Here is a 22,192-nt window from a genome sequence, read left to right as displayed (position 1 = left end):
CCCCCCCCCTTACCGAATGCGACGTTAACCGTGTTGACCGTGTCAGAATACCACTCGATTGATCGTTCAGTTTCACCCGCTCCCGAGGAAAATTGAATCAGAGAATTCAAAGTAGAAAACCGACCCCGTGCGTTTGGTACGCGATTAGAGTAGCGGAGAATGACCCTCATGCACCCTTCTCCCCTCGATTTGAGACCGTGATTTAGCGATAAGGAACGAGCCGATCGAGACGACGAAGAGGAGCTTAGATCCGGGGAGTCAACAGAGATTCCCTTCGAACCCTCTCGTGGGGTTGCTCTTGTATAAATCCCCTGTATTAATTAGTTCGCACCCGTTTGTCCCGTGTTGCCCCGATACCCTGTAGGTACAAGATCCTGGCGCCCGCGGCGGTCGACAAATCGAAGGAGCCCAAGGACGCAGCCGCGGCTATCCTGGATGCCTCCGGTCTTGAAGCCGATATGTACCGTCTTGGACACACCAAGGCACGTTTCCCCCGACATGTTCGCGATGTCCGTCCCGAGCTGATTTTTCGCCGATCTGCTAAACGAACGTGGCTTCAACGATCGATGACGATAGGCCATGACCGATACTGTGTACTGTTGTCGATTCGCTGCATTTTAGATTTGATTTCCGCAAGGAGATCAAGCAAAACGGCCGAATCCTTCTCTACCGACACAGCCTCGATCGTGTACGAGCATCGTCGTATCGTTATAATTGTAAATAAGCTATCATCGTCGATGATGTTCTTAACCCCTGACACATCAATGCCCCTAGCGACTGGGTGATAGACACAAAATAGATCTAGAAGCGCGAGTATATTGGGAGGATCAATGACGAGTCGCGTGATTGATATCCATAGCAGATAATTACGTAATCATTTTTTTATCGTATTTGTCTCCCATGTTTCAACTGGATCCTTCAAATTGATTTCGCAACGAAACGAGTCTCTTCACAAGATACTCGCGCTTCAAACGATCGTACGAGATCAACAGGACTGAGAGGATCTCCCTAATTCAAATATCCTCGTAGGATATCATATTCGTGGCCCCTCACTCGTGCCCTCAGAGCAAGCATTCTCGATTCTACAGCAACGAGAACCGTGTTAATTAGTAAGCCTCTAACCTAGTGTGGTGATTTTTTTGTCTGTTTTGAACACCCACACAACACCGTCCAAATACCAATACCACATACACGATACCGCACGAAAATATCGACGCGGCCCAAATGCAGATACAAAATTCTGTGCGCCCATGCTGTCCAAGAGCCTTGTGAGCCACAAAAAGCCACCAAGATCATCCTGGAAGCGATCAATCTGGAGAGTGATCAGTATCGCATGGGTCACACCAAGGTACCTGTGGTCCACGTCGTGCAGTGTCACGGCGCAAAACACTCATTTATTCCCCGAGACGACCAAACGTCGCGAGGACTTCGTGAGGAAGTCGTGAGGACGTTCACGAAGACGTTCGCGCATCTTCCCGCAGTCGTCCCTCGAACTTTTGCGTCGTTCGGTCACGTTGTCGACGTTTACTTGCCAACGTCGGGGAACAGTATTGGGAAAATGTAAGAAAGTATTCTACCGACATGAGAAAATCCGTTCTTGCTGTGTATTTATATCTGTTGGACGTTGGCCATTAAACGCCGTCGAAGAGTGTCAATTTAACAGCACACCGGCTTCGGCTATTAACCGTTCTTCCAGCCTCGTTCGCGCCTTTTCTCGGCAAATTAACACCAGCGATCGCGCTAACAAAGGATACCCTTGCCAAGTGTACCTTCAACGTGGTGTAATGTGTGTCGAGAAGCGTGAGGCAATCTCTGTCTAACTCTTATCGAATAACGATCCACTTTCCGAAAGCTAAAAACGGCATGGAAGGCCAGTTTTTGTGGAAAGTAACCGATGTATTCGCGATTATTCACCGGTGACGACGCGAATCAAATGGAAAAAAAATTTCCTTCCTTATGGTTATCTGTGCGTATATTACGTTATGCGTGCAGGATTATCTGCGTCAATACAAATAGTGTAGCTGCTTTTCTCTTGCTCTTTTTGGATTATTGATTAATTGTTCGTACCGGTCGATAAACGAGATACATTTTTAACAAAATGTCACGGTGAACGGTCCTCTTAATGTTCCGCTTGCTCTCCGCTCTTGGAAAAAAATAGGTATTCTTCCGTGCCGGAGTTCTGGGTCAGATGGAGGAGCTCCGCGATGAGCGTCTCAGCAAGATCGTGTCTTGGATGCAGGCCTATATCAGAGGTTACTTGTCCCGTAAGGATTACAAGAAACTCCAAGAACAACGCTTGGCTCTTGTGGTCGTCCAGAGGAACTTGAGGAAATACCTCCAACTCCGCACCTGGCCGTGGTGGAAACTGTGGCAGAAGATCAAGCCTCTACTCAACGTCACTCGCATCGAGGACGAGATCGCCGTAAGTGTCTCTCTGAGATCTCGTTTTACTCTATGAATTCATTAATATTTCTATAATTATATCTTTATTTTTATTTGTGATGAAAAAAATTGCACTTTAGTTACATTATTTATTCTACAAAATCGACGCGGATATCTAAAATAGAATGAATAAGAAAACGATTTTTGCTAGATATTAATCGATCGTGGCGATGCATTTGAGAAATATACTTGTCGAGTGCATTGCCAGCAGATTTTATTCTTCTGTAGTCTAGCTTGGAGATAATATGAGGGACATGTGAGGTACTCGATCAGCACCTTGCAGCTCGATTGTTCGGAACGGAAATATTATTTTCGTTTTGTTACATTTCTGACGGATTGACGGATTGTGATTGTTAACATGCACTATCCCTCTCGAAGCGATATTCAACTTCGCGTGTTGCAAGAACGAAACATTCGTTCCGCGAAAACGGAAAGCTCAAAACGACGCCGCGAGTTTGGCAAAATAAAGCTTCGACTTGGCGCTGATTTACGAGGCTTCGTGCTTAACCACGCGGATTCGCCATGGAATTTGTTTCTTCTCTTGCTGGACCGTGACGGCTCCAGCTTCCAGACGTGCGCGTTTATTTATCCGCCGCCGGTCTTCTCGTTTTCACGGCTCGCTCTCGAGCATATTCGGCCAGCTTGCGAGTTTCCTTGGAATCGAGCTTTTTCAACACGCTTCTTTCGCGCTCTCGTAATACTTTTATGTGAATCTGGATTTTGCAATATTTATTTGAAGTTTCGTTTCTCTCTTTCTCTTTTTTTTTTGTTTATTTCGCAACTGCCCTTGGCGATTTGACTACTTCTTCGAAGACATTCCCTCTTTCCGAAAAGAAGAAAGGGAAATGTTCTTTGAAGAATACGCGAATTGATCTTAACGCAAATTTTCTCGTCTATTCTTACATTTTACCGAACGAAATCGGTGTGGAAGTTTCCCCTCGGCTTTCGACCTCGGGCGATCTTGAAAAAAATCTTGGTCGACCTTTTTGGAACATCGGGGCTTCTAATTTCGTTCACCTCTTATCCCCCTCCGCTGTCGAATCGCTTATATTTTCGGCTCTATAATCCCGAATTAACGAGAAATGGGGGAATCCGTGTACGTTTTCTCGTCCAGTTCACTGATACCCGCATCCCGAATTAGAAGCATAATAAAGGCTGAACGGTGAATCAACGTTCGATCATGTTACCAGAGACTTCTTATAATAGACCACGCTTCTCTCCCGGTGGGATTATTCATCATTATTCATTTTTCGGCAGACATTCCCAGACGACACTGGCCGTATTTTCCAAATTGCTATCTTCCAACTTGCCTTCTTCAAAATTCTCTCTAGGACTTTTAATCTCTAATACACATACATCGTCAACAGGTGCTGATACTTATTGAAGAATTCGAACTTGCTTTACTTCTGGAATTTTGTCATTCTGTCATTTCTTTAGCTTCATCGGAGATGCGCAGTTTCATTGACCAACGTAGCATATTGCAACGAAACTGCGTCTCTGCTCGATGATCTTTCCAATGGCGACATCGCCTGGCGAGCGATCTCTCGGCAATCCACTTATCCACTTTGCACCTTCTGGAGCCAAAAAGGGGTCGGCTGCTGGAGAACGGCCCTTCCGGATCGTGTCTAATTCCGTCCGGCCGGCCCCTCTTCGAACATATTCACCCCCACCCACATCTCGGCCAGCCCTCCTCTGGATGTGTAGCGGATCGGTTATAAATATTTTTACATACGACGAAGGTATCGGCTGGAGTGGGGACGCCTACGATCAGGATTGCAGCTCCTTACTGGCTGCCGGAAACGGTGCGAAGAGGGACACGGCGGGTAGAAAAGTTAGGCTACGCCGCGAGCCGGGACCAGTTGGACTCGCGACCTCGCGCCGACCCTTTCGAAACCCGCGATTACGACGAACAAAGATAGGGTAGCCTCGCCCACACGTGCATCACTTGCACACATTCGCATATACACACGAGCACACGTCGGTGCTCAAATTCAATCGACAGCTCGAGACGCAAGAGAGACTCGCCCCGTCGAGTCTCGTCCGCTGTATTTCTTCGTCTTCGAGCGAGATCGATCGAATCTCTTCACCGCGAGGCTCCTCGGTCGTTCGTTCGTTCGTTCGTTCGATCGATCGATCGATCCTCTTTCTGGAGGATCCTTGGCGACGATCTCCTGTTCCCTTTTGCAGAAAGTACGAATAAAAAGCGAATCGGAACGATCCTTTGAAGATTCATACTCTCTTCGAGGACGGTAGTGCGTTCGCGTGTGTTTTGGGGCTCTTCGGGTAGTATAATTGTACGATGGGCGATACGGTGCTGATCGAGAACCCGAGCCCGTTGGTGAACGGCGGCAAGCTCGAAGGTGAAATGCCGTTGCAGGCGTTGGAAGAGAAAGCCAGAAAAGCGCAGGAGGCCTTCGAGAAGGAGGAGAAGATGCGCAAGGAACTGGAGGACATGAATTCCAAGCTCCTCACCGAGAAGAACAACCTGATGCGCCAACTGGAGGGTGAGAAGGGTTCGCTCTCCGATTTCCAGGAGAAGTCCCTCAAATTGGCCGCGCAGAAGGCCGACCTCGAGTCACAACTCCAGGTAAAAGAGCCTTGGCTCGTTGTCTTTTTAATAAGAGTAGTAGGAGTAATAAGAATAATTAATAAGAATAATAAGAGTAAATATTGATTAACGCTTTCGATTATCACCAATTCTATTTCATTTTCATTCTGTTTCATTGTTAACAAAAGAAATCCCTTTTAGTGCAAATTAATACATAATATATTTAAAAAAAAAGAAAAATTAAAAAATTCATTTTATAATAATTTATTAACGTGAGCTTATAACGTATATTTTAAAAAAATATTATTTTTAAAAAATATTAATACGCTGTTAAAAGGAGAATTATAGCAATTCTATTCTTTTCCTGCATGGATCTGGGAGAAACGTGAGATTATTATATACGCGATTCAATCGCGAAAATCGCTCGCTGCTAGTAGCAGAGACAATGTAGATATTGCGCTATAAAATCATATTCAAGTGATTACTGCGAGTGACGCAAACTATGAGTCAGTCAACTCCGAAGGGCAGAAAGTAATATAATTAGCGGCGTAATTAGCACAGTGGCGCAAGCTATGAGTGAATCAATGTCGAGGGGTGAGAGGCTACATAATTAGCATCGCAGGGAGAGAACAGAAATTATAATTTGCCCTCGATAAAACGTCCGTAAATCAGTTATTTAAATGACTAACTTTGTCAGTTCGTAGAAAAGTAGAGGATAATTACGTAAATAAGGACAATTACGGTAGGCCAAAAATCACAATAATTCACAAAAATATGTAAGTAATGTACGCTAATATAAGAAAGTATTCTATGAAAAACGATAATGGCAGATTACAATATGATTGAATCGAGTGTTCATTATATAAAATTTAAATCTTTGGCGTAAAGCGAATTTAATCATAATTACGGTGCAAATCCAAAGGACGAATTTTCGGATTAAAATCGGACTTTTGTCGTTCCCGTTTTTAGCGTGAATTTAAATCGTAAGAAGTTATTAAACCAAACGCGAGACGCTTATGGATTTTCCTTGATTTTTCCGCGGAACGATCGAGCGAGTGAGTATCTTTCGGGCAAAACCGGAGCGCGGTTTAAATCGAGCTGCCATTAATCGTCGGAGGGAGGCGACTCCAGACGTTTTCGTGATTTAAATCGGCCGTAAATCAGTTCTCGAATTACGCGGCGCGTGCACCACGGCGACGATGATGCCGCGACGGTTTCGTAAACGCGAGCGCGACAAAGTAGCGGAGGCGCGGAATTAGTCAGACGCGCTATTTTTCTTCACGAGCGCGAATCATCCGCGTTGCTCACACACTCGGTCGCTTATTCGGTCGTTTCGCGGCTAAAATTACGTCAGTGCACCCGTGTGCGCGCACGTTATGCGATTCTATATGTTTGCGTGATCCTTCGAGATTGAACATCACCCACGGACATTCCGAAAACTCCCGCCGCGTTCGTTCCGGTCGTCTCTCATCGTACTCTCGGCGATTTCAAGAACAGCCTCGCTACATCGAGGAAGTCTCTCCGAGGGCGACGTGATTCACAAGGAACGACGGGCCTGCGATTTACGACGCGTGTCCCAACGGAGAATATTTTTAAAGGCTCTTTGTGCGAAAAAGTCATGAAGGATTGGTCGAAAAAATTCGCCGACATTCTGGGCGACGTCGGCGTCGGCGTCGCGAAACACGAGACCCGATATTTTTATCCGGTTCCATGCGCGAAGCGCAAGAAACACTGGAGCAGAGTGGAGCATAATGGTCATAACTTTTCAACAGGCGTCCTCGCGAAAAATAGACGAGTCGTGATCGCGACTAGAATTCCAGCATTCGGCTGACTCTCTCTCTCTCTCTCTCTCTCTCTCTTTTACTCACTCTTTCTTTCTCTCCTCCTCTCCAGTTCCGAGGAGATTCCACGGGCCGACTATTTTTGACTACGGCTTTTAAACACCCACTTAGACCAGCGGCTCGCCATCGGCTGTCGTCACGGCGCCCTCCGACGCCCGTCATCACCTCGTAACGCGTCAACACTCTCATGCTTCTCCGACGAGCAATTTAATCGTTTATTTTCGGGCTCTACTTACTTCACTTCGCGTTCGTCCCTCAACATTTGTGTGCCACTTCGCAATTTTCATTTAATTATTTTACTCATCCGATTATAACTTCTATTTTCGCCCAATTTATCTGCGATTTTACCGAAACACGACACCGAGACAACCGAGACACCGGATCGCGCGACGTCGCAAGCTCGCCTTTGAATGGAACTATCGAAAACGCTTCCTTTGTCTCGCGAGGTTTAATATCCCGAGAACGTGGAGCGCCTGTTAAAAGATCGCAAACATCGAGTTCATCGCGCAACCCGACGTTGAGATTCTCGATTGACGGTGATCGGAAGGGGCGCGTTGTAAACGCCACCATTTACGGCGAGGCGGTACAGGAAGAAGGAAGAAGAACAAGAAGAAGATGAAGAAGAAGAAGAGGAGAAGGAGGAAGAGTGGAAGGCGGCGTCGGCAGGAACGGGAGAGGGTACGCGGCAGCAAATTTAGCAGATCCCAGATTCCAGGTTATTAAAAGTGGGCGGCTGCGGCGGTGGCAACGGCGGCTTTTAAGCTCGTGCTTCTGGAGGAGGCGAGAGAAAACGAAGGAGGTAACAGGTGTAGCGTGTATTTATACGCCGTTACCGTGCGCGCGTGCGTCATAGTCATGCAGCCGTATCTCCTTCGGCTTGCGGCCTCTTCATCATCGCGCGATGATGAAGATCACGTCTCTAGCGCCGTCTACCAATTTTTCCGCCACCGCGTCCACGCGTCGCCCACCTGGTCGCCCAATGATCCCGGCGTACTTCACCCCGTCGCTCCAGATGGACACGGAAAGAATGAGAAGGCGATGGTTACGTTCTTCGGCACGTCGGTTCTCTCCCGCTACTTCCAGTGAAGTCCGCTAGTATCCGCTCGGTAGATTCTTCATACGAATGTCCAAGTGCTCACGCGAAAAGAACTCGCCGGGAGCCTCCGAGTTTTCCCTTCGACAAATATAGACCCCGGGTCTCTGGATCTGCCGGAATGCGCGATGAAGAGATAAGCAGACGATCGAGCAGATTGATCGCGTCGCACCTGCGAAACTTCGTGCCAATATTCTTTGCCCCCGCAACAACTAATATTAGGCGCCTGGTGGGCCGGCTCGTAATTGCACGTGCCAATTAATCGCGAAAGCTTGCGAAGAGAGAGAGAGAGAGAGTGTGAGAGTGAGTAAGACTCAACGTTCGCGAGGAACTTGGCGCACGTCAGGATACTCCAGCAAAGTAAATCACGCACGTAAACCTGTCATCGACTTAAATACCTCTTGGATAAACAAGATATTCGAAGTTATGTCATCTTGAAAAAAGTTGAAACGATACGGGAGTCGTATTTTGAGAACGTGTCGTTTGTACAACGAAAGAGGAAGGAATGCGATAGTAATATTTGAAAAAGGATGGATTATTAGGTAATGAAAGATGCGTTAATAATTTTAAAACAAATTAACGTGAAGTAGAATATTACAGAATATTATATATTATAGAATATTATAGAATATTAAAGAAAAATCCACGCGATGATGATATGCAAATGTAAATAAAAAGGAACAATAATGGAATGTTAGTGAATGATACAAAAGAGAGAGCTGATTTAATAACAACGTTAAAATTTTTAAATCACATTTATACAATAATTAGCGACAATAATTCGTGCGGTTTATCATACTTGAGAACTACATCGATATTTATTCAGATGTTCCTCGCTCTTTGTCGCGTCACAGGACCTCAGCGACAGGTTCAAGGAAGAGGAGGACGCGAGGAACAACCTCTTCCAAAACAAGAAGAAACTCGAGCAAGAGGTCTCCGGACTGAAGAAAGACATAGAAGATCTCGAGCTGAATCTCCAGAAGTCCGAGCAGGACAAGGCCACGAAGGACCACCAGATCAGGAATCTGAACGACGAGATCGCCCATCAGGACGAGCTCATCAACAAGCTAAATAAGGAGAAGAAGAACCAGGGCGAGGTGAACCAGAAGACCGCCGAGGAGCTCCAGGCTGCCGAGGACAAAGTCAATCACCTCAACAAAGTGAAGTTGAAACTCGAACAGACCCTCGACGAACTCGAGGACTCCCTCGAACGTGAGAAGAAATCACGGTAAGCGAGCCCGACATGTCCGATAATCGAACAATTATCTCTGTACTCGCGTCATGTTTGATTCTAAATCACTTTTCCCGGTGAAACATTATAACGACAACGAGAAGTCGCTTACGTGAAATGCGATATTTGTTCCACAGTGCCGACGTAGAGAAGGCGAAGAGGAAGGTCGAGGGTGACTTGAAGCTCACGCAGGAGGCCGTTGCTGATCTCGAGAGGAACAAGAAGGAACTCGAACAGACCATCCAGCGCAAGGACAAGGAGCTCTCGTCTTTGACTGCCAAGCTCGAGGACGAGCAGTCTCTGGTCGGCAAACTGCAGAAGCAGATTAAGGAACTGCAAGCCCGCATCGAGGAACTCGAAGAAGAGGTTTGTGTTTTGAAACATTTTACACGGTAAAGTCAAATCGCAAGAAAGAATCAAACGATTAATGATTCACGAAATTGATCGTAGGATTCGAATATAAGAGTTGAATTCTTTCTATTCACCAACTCTTTGAGTTTACTGATTTGAAAACAATTTCGAAAAATAATTGCATAACTTCTTGTTTTATCCTCTCTCTCTCTCTCTCCTCCAGATCGAAGCGGAACGCGGTGGTCGCGCCAAGGCCGAAAAGCAGCGTAGCGACCTTGCCCGCGAACTCGAGGAACTGGGCGAACGCTTGGAGGAGGCTGGTGGTGCCACCTCTGCTCAGATCGAGCTGAACAAGAAGCGCGAGGCTGAGCTCAGCAAGCTCCGCAGGGATCTCGAGGAGGCTAACATCCAGCATGAGTCCTCGTTGGCCAGTTTGCGCAAGAAGCACAACGACGCTGTCGCCGAGATGGGCGAGCAGATCGACACCCTCAACAAGCTCAAGGCTAGGTGAGTTGATCTTTTTCTTCTTCTCGGTGAAGGGAACAGCTTGAATTTGGCAAATGTATTTTTAATATAAAACCGACAAGTAGAAGTTAGAGGGAAAGCGGTTGAAGGGTGTAAAATCGATCGATGGCGCAATCGTGAACTTAAACCTCACATTTTACGACGAATGGCAGCGAAATGTAACGGTGATATTTGCAATAGGGCCGAAAAGGGCCGACACGACATCCACGCCGAGCTGAACAATAACCGCGCTCTTACGGATCAGGTTTCCCGCGAGAAGGTACTTGACGGAGGCATGACGAGAGTTCTTCTCGTGCATCCTGAGTTTTCAGATGTAGTACCGGACCCCATGTGCGCCGTCTTAACGTTTTTCGATAGATCCTCCCTCTTCCCTGATCTCTATAGAAAATATGTGACTACCAGAATGCATCTCGAAGAGAGAAATGATATTTTGAAAATATACTTTCTGTTACCCCGACATTTTTCTTGCGTCACGCACACTGAATTAAGCGTCCATTGTTGTTCATTCAACGACGAACAAATTTATCTCGGTTTCTTCTATTTTTAATTGAGTAAACATATTCGAAAAAATGATGATTAAGTTGAGCAGTTAAATTAAACAACTGATGATAGTTAAGTTGAGCAAAGTCGTCCGCAATGAGACGATTTAATCCGGCTTCCCGGGACGCGAATCAAACGATCCCGTCATTCGCGAACTCACCCCGTCGACTGTTTTTCCTGTACCGATCAGGGTCGAGAAGGAGAAGGTTCAGTACTACAGCGAGTTGAACGACCTGCGCACGTCCTGCGACCATTTGAGCAACGAGAAGGTAAAGGCCCCGGGCCTCCGCGTATAACGATACTCCGACTAACGCAATTAACAGCTTTCGCTAGGTGCAGCATCGCCGCAGTCGCAACAGTCCGAAACGGATCCCCCCTTCCCCATCNCCCCCCTTCCCCATCCCCCATGATCATTCGAGTGAGTCGCCCCCCCCCCCCCTTGCTTGCTCAGCGTTGCTTTCGTCTTGTGTGTGCGTGAACGACTCGAGCTCGCTTTTTGACGATCGTCATCTGGGGGGGCAGTTCTCTTATCGATATCGCAAAGTTAGCACGAAAAGTTTTCCAGAAGCAAAGTGATATTTGATTATGAAGAGACGAAGAAAAAAAGTTTCCGCGGAACTCTTTTGGTTCCTAATTGTCATCGAGGAATTATCTATAGCTTGAAAAACCGCCCTTTCAAATTTTCCTCGGAAAGAAACAGAAAAAATTTGTAGAAAAATGGAAAAATCCGGGTTTTTCCAATTTTGTTTTCATTTATCCACGGAAAGAAGTTGAAAAAAAACGCGAAAAATGTGAAAAACTTCCGGTTATTTTCCGAGCTTTTAAAGTGACCGAATTATCCAAAAGCGAGCTCGATCGATTGAGAACTCCCGGAGAGAATGATTGCATGCTAAAGTGTATTCCTTCTGTCCCGCGAACCCCAGGCCGCCCAGGAGAAGATCGTGAAGCAGCTGCAGCACCAGCTGAACGAGACTCAGGGCAAACTCGAGGAGGTGAACCGCACCCTCAACGACTTCGACGCTGCGAAGAAGAAGCTGTCGATTGAAAACAGCGACCTGTTGCGCCAGCTGGAAGAGGCCGAGTCGCAAGTGAGCCAACTGTCCAAGATCAAGATCTCGCTGACCACGCAGCTCGAGGACACGAAGAGGCTGGCGGACGAGGAGTCGCGCGAGCGCGCCACCTTGCTCGGCAAGTTCCGCAATTTGGAGCACGACCTGGACAACATCCGCGAGCAGGTGGAAGAGGAGGCCGAGGGCAAGGCCGATCTTCAGCGACAGCTCAGCAAAGCGAACGCCGAGGCGCAGCTGTGGCGCACCAAGTACGAATCCGAGGGCGTCGCCCGGGCTGAGGAGCTCGAGGAAGCCAAGAGGAAGCTGCAGGCTAGGCTTGCCGAGGCTGAGGAAACGATCGAGTCCCTCAACCAGAAGGTTATCGCCTTGGAGAAGACCAAGCAGAGGCTGTCCACCGAGGTGGAGGATCTCCAGATCGAAGTCGACCGCGCTACCGCGATCGCCAACGCCGCCGAGAAGAAGCAGAAGGCCTTCGACAAGATCATCAGCGAATGGAAGCTCAAGGTGGACGATCTCGCTGCCGAGCTCGACGCCAGTCAGAAGGAGTGCCGCAACTACAGCACCGAGCTCTTCAGGCTCAGAGGTGAGAGAGCATTAACCGTCCCGCTTCGCGAGCTAATAGAAATCCGGTCGTACGATGATAAGGTTTCAAGGAGATACATTACTCAATTGGTTTGCTTTGTATTGTTAATTCATACTTTGTGAATCAGGAGCATACGAAGAAGGCCAGGAACAGCTGGAAGCTGTGCGTCGCGAGAACAAGAACCTCGCCGACGAGGTGAAGGACCTCCTGGACCAGATCGGCGAAGGTGGTCGCAACATTCACGAGATCGAGAAGGCCAGGAAGCGCCTGGAGGCTGAGAAGGACGAACTCCAAGCCGCTTTGGAGGAAGCCGAGGCCGCTCTCGAGCAGGAGGAGAACAAGGTGCTGCGCAGCCAGCTTGAACTCAGCCAAGTCCGACAGGAGATCGATCGTCGCATCCAAGAGAAGGAGGAAGAGTTCGAGAACACCAGGAAGAACCACCAGCGTGCCCTCGACTCTATGCAAGCCTCCCTTGAAGCGGAAGCCAAGGTAAGTCGTAAAATTATATGTATATTGCTAAGCTTTAATTTGAAATTTTTTTGTATTTTTAATTAATTTGTTTAAAATGATTTTAAAGTATCTTGCAAACACGCAAGCCTCTAATCGATAACGTTAATTAACATTTGACTGGTCTGGATGTTTCAGGGCAAAGCTGAAGCGCTGCGCATGAAGAAGAAGTTGGAGGCCGATATCAATGAGCTGGAAATCGCGTTGGATCACGCCAATAAGGCGAACGCTGAAGCCCAGAAGAATATCAAGCGATACCAGCAACAGCTGAAGGACGTGCAGACTGCCCTCGAGGAGGAACAGAGAGCGCGCGACGAGGCCCGAGAGCTGCTCGGTATCTCGGAGCGCCGCGCTAACGCTCTGCAGAACGAGCTCGAGGAGAGTCGCACTCTTCTGGAGCAGGCCGATCGCGGTCGCCGCCAGGCGGAACAGGAGCTTGCCGATTGCCACGAGCAGCTCAACGAATTGAGCGCTCAGAACGCGTCTATTTCCGGCGCCAAGAGGAAACTTGAGGCCGAATTGCAGACTCTCCATGTGAGTATCGATCGATTCTTCTGTCATAGTCGCGAACACACGAGAACATTTTACCTAACTTCGAGCGTTACTTTAAATTGGAAAAATGTATCTTAACGTTGAAAAATCCTATTTCTGGATATTTTAACAACTGATGTTGTTTGATCCGATCAGTCCGACTTGGACGAGCTGCTGAACGAGGCGAAGAACTCCGAGGAGAAGGCCAAGAAGGCGATGGTGGACGCCGCCAGATTGGCCGACGAGCTGCGTGCCGAGCAGGACCACGCCCAGACCCAGGAGAAGCTCCGCAAGGCCTTGGAGACCCAGATCAAGGAGTTGCAGGTGCGCCTCGACGAGGCCGAAGCGAACGCCCTCAAGGGTGGCAAGAAAGCAATTCAGAAGTTGGAGCAGCGTGTGCGCGAGCTGGAGAACGAGCTCGACGGCGAGCAAAGGAGACACGCCGACGCCCAGAAGAACCTCCGCAAGTCCGAGCGCCGTATCAAGGAGCTGAGCTTCCAGGTGAAATCACTCCCGCTACTTTTCCGTTGGCAACTTTCGAAAAGTTGATCTAATCCGTGATTACTTCCAGGCGGACGAGGACCGTAAGAATCACGAGCGCATGCAGGACTTGGTTGATAAGCTCCAGCAGAAGATCAAGACGTACAAGAGGCAGATCGAGGAAGCGGAGGAGATCGCCGCGTTGAATCTCGCCAAGTTCCGCAAGGCGCAGCAGGAGCTCGAGGAGGCTGAGGAGAGGGCGGACCTCGCCGAACAGGCCATCACCAAGTTCCGCACCAAAGGACGCGGCGGAAGTGCCGCGCGTGGACTCAGCCCAGCGGTAAGAGCGATGCATATTAACTCGTATCAGTTTTCCGTTCGTTTTCGTCATCTTTGAGTGTGCTCGACTCTTCGTGCGTGATGTCGAGACGCGACACACAGCTTATATATATTTTCTTTCTCACGGATGTTTCTTTTTTTCTCTTTATCGCTAGTCTTGTTATAGCGATTATTTGCGAGCATTTGCGCATTAACACAGTAGTGTTAGAATTATCGGGAAAAGAATCAGGAGGAAAGTGTGCGAGTTCAGGATTAATGGATTGTCGGCGATCGGTGTTGGAGAGGGTGTCTAATTAGCAACATATCTGTGTGTCCCTGTGCAGCCGCAACAGAAACGCAAGGCCGCGCCTTCCGTGATGGAGTAGACGCACACACACACACACACAACCGCGCTTGGTCCATGTAAGTCCGTGCACGTGTCGTCAGCGCGTGGGGTGTGTGTGACGTTATATCTAGCGAGAGAAATAGTTCTAGAGAGATAGAGAGAGAGAGAGAGAGAGAGAGGGATGCGAGATCGCAGGCCGGAGGTATCACGAAACACGAGAGGAACGCGCGGTCGCGACCACCCTCTCGCGTTCGTCGCTCATCTCGGCTTGCCGATCGACCAACCAATGCGTCCGATAACACCCTCTCACTCGGTGGGCCCCGAGCTTGTTCTTCGTCACTAATTAACTCTATGTAACGAACCTTTTACCTTGTTTTTCTATCTCTTTTCTTCGCAGTCACTCGTACACTGAAGAAAGAATTTCCTAATAAGTATTAAAATTTCGTGAATATTCGCCGACCAAATATTTGGTTACCGCAGCCGAATAATTTAGTTCCGCACACTAAATATATAATATATGGAACTACAGTACTGTATACACAGTATACGGGACTAAATTATTTGATTACAGTAATTAAATATTCGCTTGGCAAATTAGAATTTGGTGCTCAAATATTTGTTAGCGAATCCCTTCTTCAGCGTAGACACTGCGATTAGACACTGCTCTAGGGATTAGAGATATCCAGCACGGGGAAATTTCTTTCCCACGCGGACGGCTCTCCTCGGGATTGTTCGCGAGAAACTTCTTTCCCGTTTTAATCGGCCGGGGACCGGCCGATTGCCCGTTGATTTTCCGTCTTTCACTTTCCCCGCGTCCCTTCACTGATGTGTTTAATTTGCTTTTACCACGAGAGAACACGTTTCGTCTCGTTTTATCGCGCCAGACGATGTCGCAGATTCCCGACCGGTAGCTCGAGTCTTCGTTTATTTGATTTTCTTTTAATTCGGAAGAGATACTCCATACCTCGTCGTTTTCCTGGCGAAGCTGCCGGCGTGTTTTCGTTCTCGATTTATGTGTTTAACAACACGTGAGCCGCACGGTTCCTCACGAACGAGAACTGTTATTAAGGGGGAAGTCTACTGTGACAAGGGAAAAAACAGGCCGATTTTCCGAATTTTTTTTCTAACAAAATATGACTCGTACATTAAATTAAATTAAACCGTCATCTTTATTATATATTCAAGTATTTGTAAAAAAATTTTCAAGTCGAAATATTCAAAATTGCCGTCGTGGCACTCCTTCAAGTGCAGGTCCGTTTTTTTTAGGTGCCCAAACGGTGTACATGAAATCTCACGTCTGGGTGATCTGAAACAAAAAACAAAATATGGTTATCATCTACATAGTATTGACTCTCGTCTGACGGAGGATTTTGTCGATAAAAAATTTTGGCGCCGAAAAAAAAATTCTTGAAATTTTTTTCTATTTTTTTGCTCAAATTTGATGTTATTATTGTTTATAACAATTACACAAAAAACGATATCAAAAAAATGCTCCGCCAGACGAGAGACACTATTCCAGAGAATATGTGGTTAAAATTTCAAGTCGATTCATTCATTAAAACTCGAGATATCGTGTACACCGTATTGAAAAACTTAGTTTCGAGAAAAACGCGTTTAAAGTTTCGGCATTAGTTTTTTCAATGATCATTTTTAAGCTTCTTACCATTAATCGCCCATTCCTGCTTCATATAGTACACCTTCTTCTTCAAGGAAATCCTCTTCGAGTGCCGATCGCGCCGTTCTTCTTTCGATTCTCCCTTCTTTTGAAGCGTCGAACGACCGTTCGTTTGCTCGTGATATTCTGCGCTCGTCCACGGTGTTGCATAAATTGAAGGCGTTTGGTCCAATTTTGATGTTCACAACGTCCATCATTTTGAGGATACTGGAGTAGCCTTCATTGAAAATACTCGCAGCACAATACGACGCAATATCGACGGTTTTTGCACCGCTGAATGTTTGTTTCGGAGCTAATGATCAGATCATCTGTTGAAATCGCTTCTAACTGACTATAAAATATACCTAGTGACATCTGTTGATCGACTTGGAGTATTAAAAATGTTAGAAATTGAATTGCAAGTCACTACGCTGTACCCGCCGAACAGATAGGAATTTGCCGCAGGTACGCGTTTCGGAGCGCTTCGGTAAGAAGTCGAAATTTCAATGAAGAAAAATTTAGCCGGCTATAACACTTAATGTACCTTATTTTAGAGGGTTCAAAGTATTTTTTAAGCCAATAAACAAAAAATTGATTTTTTGAAAATTTTACAGTAGACTTCCCCCTTAAATTTGGTCGAGAGACTCGGTCCACCTACCTTGTGGTTACCGATCAGAGAGGCAATTGTTGTAAATAATGTCACGTGTTACATATCCGAAGTAAGTCCCCGCATCTTTCGAAAAAAAAAGAAAAACATATGCACGCGTCATCGGCGTATCTATCATGCAGACATAGAGGTCTCACGACCCTCGTGTCGATCCTATCCGCCGTGTAATCTAGTGCAGGAGTTAAATGTATCAGTCTGATCACAAGCAGGAACGACACACAGAGCGTGTCATTTCCCTTTCACCCCTTCTCCACCTAATCTGTATCGCTGTTCTCCAATTTCGTGGAAATGATACGACGTTCCCGTCGTACGACTCGACCGGGCGCGGCGACGGGAATCCGGAGACGATGATAGTGAAAGAGCTCGATTGATTACTTACGTGATATTTCTATTTATCATCTTGTTTATTATTGTGTCTTATATTCATCGGCATAAGTTGCTCGATCAACTGAATACAGTCTTATGCGCAATTGCTGGCTATAGTAATTTCGTAATACCGCCGATCTTCCAACTTCGCAAGAGCCGAGCTCCGACCTCGTCTTCCGGATACTCTGCCGTTGACCCCTCGTTATCACTCCGTCGTGATAACACGTTCCGTGCGATTCAACTGAATTCACTGTTTATATCTCTTTTCAGCCACACCGACCTGCGTTCAAACCCCAGTTAGATGGTTCCGCATTCCCGCCACGCTTTGACCTGCAGCCCGATGGTGAACTGTAAAGCCCCTTCCAGAGAGATTCGCGTATAAATAACTAAATAAATAAACCGAACGGAGAGAAAACGAAAAAAAAAAACATTAAGAAAACGAAGATATTAACAACGAAACTCTAACATCCGGAGAATAAGAAGAAGGATAACGGAGGAGGGAGAAGATCATCGTTCTCGGGAGTCCATCGTCGAACGAAGACACGAATTATGCAACGAGCCCGAGGGCTCGCTCGCTCGGAGCTCTCAGCGGGCAACGTCATTTCGATCGCAATCGACCGACCGACCGATCAACAACGTCTCACTCGGATCACGAAATTTTGTTATCACGCACTGACGTTCGACACGCGAGCCGATGATAATTTTTTGTTTTTCTCTTTCTTGCTTCTTATCAATATTTAATCGGCCAGGAACAATCGGAAAATCCTCGCGAGACGCGATATGCAGCTTCGTAGAGAAGAGATATAAAGAGAGAAAATTTAATATTCGCTCGTATTAGATGATAAAGGAATAGGATGGGATGAAGTTGAAGGGTGCGCGAGGGTTCGCGAGGTTTTTCTTCACCACTCGAGCTGACGGTCGAGGGATAGAGAGAGTGGGAGAGTGAGAGTAGAAGTATAAGAGAGATCGAGCGAGAGGGAAACACGAACGGACGATAAAAGGCGAGAGCTAGCGAGAGATATTTAATATTCGCATACATGTTACACAACACTTGATAACGACGCAGAAGATAAAGTAAGATTAGAAAAAACAAATGCGTACATATACACATATATACATACATAATTGAACGTTTACGACACAGTTGCAAATAGTCGCAGTGGCAACATAATAATCGATAAATGAACAGAGATAAAAAAAAATAAGAGTTACGCAAGAAACACTAATACATCCGCGAGAAGAAAAACGTAATATCACGCGAACGAAGCGAATCAAGGACGACGAATATTCAGGCAATTAGCGCGTCGTATCTCATATTACACACGTGTCATCCAGATGATATCCTATCCTATAAACTTAATTGTAATTTATAAAGAGAGCCGAAGTATGTATTTATTAAAGTAAATAAGCAATAAAATAAAATTAAGAACTAAATCTCACCCCGCCCAATCGATCCTTCGTCGCATGATGATTCGCGCGATTCGAAGACTTTAAAATGGGGTGTGGGATTCATCGCCCATCGTGTGAAAGATAGAATATCGCTCGGTTAGTTTTATTGTGAAAGAACTTCCCTTAAAATTTATTAACCGAACCATTGACGTCTTCGATGTAACACGTTATCTATAGTTCTTCTTGGACGTGACTCGCTTGAGCTGCTGAAATTGCCCTTTGATGAGCTCCCATTGCGTGAGGCTTTCGTCGCTCAGCTTGAATTCCTTGCACGTCTGCACGAATGCGGGCATGCACAGTGAAAGGTAGTGGTGGTCTACGGTGGGCAGCAAATGGTGTAACGTATGAGAGCCGAAGTTCGTGAGCGCCAAGAAGGTCGAGTCGTCGATCACCTTGCGACCGCGCACGGCATCCAGTTCAAGCAGGCCCCAGTCCATGTCATCCCTTCGTTGGGGAATCGTTAAATCGTCATTATTAGTTTCGCAATGGAGAAAGAACGAGTCGCCCGGAATAATCTGACGGTCCGCGAAAGTGAAAACAGCGTAAATACTTTGCGTTTTGCAAAAAATTATTATTCGAATTGGCGAAAATTATAATCGAACTTATAAGATCGAAAATTCAGGTATGCAGGAATGAGAAGCAATCGATACGTGACGGACGCACCTGTAGATATCGCCATCATGGAAGATATCCGGATGATGGTGAGCCGCGTTTAAACCGACGAAGCCGAATAGAAAACTGCTGGTCAGTATCATCGTCAGCCACAATTTCAACGCGACGAGAATATCAGGTGCAAACAGGCTCAACGTGAAGGGTAGCAGGAACGGTATAACATCACGAAATTCGAAGACTCCGTACTCCAGGAATACCGAATAGTATCTGGAAATTAAAATTCAGCTGACACTAAAATTGAATCTAAGGAAATTCTAGATGAAAATATATAAAATACAATGCGTGTATATTAGATATATTAGATCAGCGAAAAAGTCGGTTCGTTTTAAGGTAGCGATAAACAGTGAGATACGATAAAGTAGAAAGTCTACCGTTGCATAACGTCACTTTATTCGAATATTGTCGGAATGCTAATGAAAAGAACGAGAATAACCATTTAGATGATGCAATCGAGTTAAGTTTGGCTGAAAAATCGAACCTGACATTTAGACTTATTCCCAATAATTATGCGCAATCTCAAAGAACGCACACAGGATGAAGCATTACCGCTTTATGGCTTGAGAGAGAAACAACAATATCCAGACGATGGGAGACATAATAGTTCTTATGATTCCCACAATGAAAGATTTATCTTCGTGAGGGAACCAATGCAGTATCGGCACGACCACGTACATTTCGAAGTCCCATAAGGTATTCGGGTACATATGGTGACTCATTACGTGTGTGATACGCCATTCCTTCGAGGACATCATGCAGAGGTCGAAATAATACATGCGGAAGTTGTCCCTCATGTGAAAGAAATTATGTGCCGCCGCCACCGTCCATGCCAGGAAAATACCTAATATTTGCGCGTTGCAACATTACGGACTTTATAACATTTTCTAACGCTTTTCATATTATTATTACTTATTATTACTACTTATTATTACTATAACATATTATTATTACTTATTATTACTATTATTATTACTATATCGCATTTATATCATCGTTATCTTCGTAATCTCAAGATAGAGATAGTCAAGATCTTTTCTGCTCTCAAAATAGTTCTTTATCGACAAATATCGCGCTAATATTAGTTAATAGTTCTTATCGTCAAGATAATAATTCTTTATCGACAAATATCGCGCCTCGATTATCTGCATGATTCCGATAATGCTCACCGGCGAGAAGAATAAGAATGTAAGAATTAACAAAAGCGGCTGACAAAGCCAGTGCGAAAGTTATGGCCGCCAAGGTATCTGTAATTAGATTCGAAATGGTTGATGATCGGTGGAAATCGACGTTCTTCAATGCCTCTGTTGCACGCCTCTTGAATGTACGATAGAATCCGTCCGGGTGAAAAGTCAAAGGCACCGATCGCGTAGTCGTCGCCTCGCGCACATAAAATTTCGGCAACAGCCGCTCAGCCTTATCCGTGATGTGGTGTGTCTACGCGATTGACAAGGATAAATTTGTATTTGTTAAACCGTGAAAAGTGAATCATCAGGTTGAAGCGAGTCAGCTGAGGTCTGGCTTGACTACTCTGTCTTTAATACTTCAAATAATTCGGTGACGTCGGTCCCTTTCGTCAAATTAATCCATTCCGCACCTCCGGGATGAAATTTCATGAACGTCTGCAGATCGTAGAGACTGTTTCTGATTCTCCATAATCCTTCTGCACCGTCCACTTTCCTCCTAGCCTCGAGAAAACCTGTTGGTGTTTTTTTATAGTCTTCCCTCACCCCCTCGAGATGAGCTAAACCGGGCACCGTGCTATCTTCCATTATAAGGAAGGTGTTCTTAATATCGCCTGCAAGAAAAGATCTCCGTTTTATGGAAAATCCTGGTCTGCCAGGGACGTCAGAAAATTGCTCTCGATTCGTCGCTCGATGTAAAAAAAAAAACTGTTATCTTCGTTCACTGACTTTACTCGTCTCCTGCACCGCGTCACAATTGTGTTATTTGTCTCACAATTCTACTGCAACGCGCTAATATGTTGCATTAATACGTGAATAGGGGATAATGGAGCAACCGTTGCTGAAGGTTTTTTATTTTATATATACTTCATTTTAGTGGAAATTTAAACTAAATTAAAATGATAGGAAAGGAAAGCGCTAATCGCTTTTTATACATGATAGGAAAGGAAAGCGCTTTCTCTAATCGCTTTTTACACTTTACACTCACGATATATTGAACCGATGACATTGTAGGCCATAGCTTCTATTCGTGAAGAATGTACGTTGCAGACTGAAGTGTAAGTCAGAAACTTGTTCCATTAAGATATGTGTTGATGTAATTTTTTTCATTACATTCGCCTGTAGTTATCTACGGTTCATAGGTCAAAAACAACAACTGTATTATCGATGTGCGCTCATTTAAAAAGCATGACACGCAATCGACGAAGAAAAATGCCAATTACAAACGCAATAAAAACATTGTTTGTCACGAATAGCTAATATATATACGCAACGATGTATTTACAATGTATGTTTTTACAATGCCGACGATATACTTTATTGATTTATAATACGTGCAAAAAGGTAACTTAAAAAAATGCGCGATATTTAAAATTTCTTCGTTGCATTTGTTCTTTCCTGATGACATCAGAAGCGAGAAAACGCAAGCCAAAAATTTTTGTGTTATACTTTCAAATAAAATGATATAAATAACACTTGTGATATAATTATTATTATTTAATAAGTAATATTCTGGGCATATTCTTAGAATATCAGACGTAATATTCTAGTAATATTACTTAATATTAAAAAATATTTCTAGAACCTTAATGGATGGTTATATGTCACCCTTGATAATATTATATGAATATTAAAAAAAATAATATTATTTATTATCATTGTAACATTATATGAATATTAAAAGTTTTATTACTTAATATTATAATGATATTCTATGAATATTAAAAAAGTAAAAAGTAGAAAATATTATTTCATATTATGAAATATATTAGTATAATATTAAATGATAATACTTTTAAA

General features: G+C 45.2%; 2 protein-coding genes and 1 long non-coding RNA gene across 14 annotated transcripts in view; 1 reads left to right on the top strand and 2 right to left on the bottom strand.

Annotated features, from left to right (window-relative positions):
- The window catches only part of LOC106747433 (myosin heavy chain, muscle), a 40,770-nt gene extending 23,234 nt beyond the window's left edge, over positions 1-17,536 (top strand). For 7 of the 12 annotated variants that reach the window (XM_014624937.1, XM_014624935.1, XM_014624932.1 and 4 more), the window contains 13 exons: positions 365-482; positions 2,159-2,422; positions 4,820-5,029; positions 8,779-9,152; positions 9,293-9,521; positions 9,730-10,013; positions 10,762-10,840; positions 11,495-12,224; positions 12,352-12,713; positions 12,870-13,265; positions 13,419-13,763; positions 13,834-14,082; positions 17,364-17,536. In XM_014624937.1, the coding sequence (XP_014480423.1) occupies positions 365-482; positions 2,159-2,422; positions 4,820-5,029; positions 8,779-9,152; positions 9,293-9,521; positions 9,730-10,013; positions 10,762-10,840; positions 11,495-12,224; positions 12,352-12,713; positions 12,870-13,265; positions 13,419-13,763; positions 13,834-14,082; positions 17,364-17,447 (3,724 nt within the window). In that variant the 3' untranslated portion in view covers positions 17,448-17,536. Of the gene's footprint in view, positions 1-364; positions 483-1,230; positions 1,349-2,158; positions 2,423-4,819; positions 5,030-8,778; positions 9,153-9,292; positions 9,522-9,729; positions 10,014-10,761; positions 10,841-11,494; positions 12,225-12,351; positions 12,714-12,869; positions 13,266-13,418; positions 13,764-13,833; positions 14,083-14,404; positions 14,484-17,363 lie in introns of all 12 variants that reach the window. The other 5 variants (XM_014624940.1, XM_014624941.1, XM_014624936.1 and 2 more) reach the window with 3 other exon arrangements.
- On the bottom strand, positions 15,557-17,446 carry LOC106747436. The gene is made up of 2 exons (XR_001374654.1): positions 16,070-17,446; positions 15,557-15,712 (listed from the first exon to the last, which is right to left on the bottom strand). It is a non-coding gene; the product is annotated as an uncharacterized LOC106747436 (long non-coding RNA).
- Positions 17,537-18,333: 797 nt separating the features above from the next.
- On the bottom strand, positions 18,334-21,824 carry LOC106747435 (cytochrome b5-related protein-like). Its single transcript, XM_014624944.1, has 6 exons — positions 21,381-21,824; positions 20,753-21,006; positions 20,378-20,645; positions 19,761-20,052; positions 19,206-19,421; positions 18,334-18,986 (listed from the first exon to the last, which is right to left on the bottom strand). Exons 1-6 carry the CDS (start codon positions 21,409-21,411, stop codon positions 18,710-18,712), a joined length of 1,338 nt encoding a protein of 445 aa, XP_014480430.1. The 5' UTR covers positions 21,412-21,824; the 3' UTR covers positions 18,334-18,709.
- Between the last annotated feature and the right edge of the window lie 368 nt (positions 21,825-22,192).

This window comes from Dinoponera quadriceps, unplaced genomic scaffold (assembly GCF_001313825.1).
Source record: "Dinoponera quadriceps isolate SergipeBrazil2010 unplaced genomic scaffold, ASM131382v1 scaffold1750, whole genome shotgun sequence".
Lineage (NCBI taxonomy): Eukaryota > Metazoa > Arthropoda > Insecta > Hymenoptera > Formicidae > Dinoponera > Dinoponera quadriceps.
Note: the sequence above shows the minus strand (reverse complement) of the source record. Positions and strands in the feature narration are given on the sequence as shown.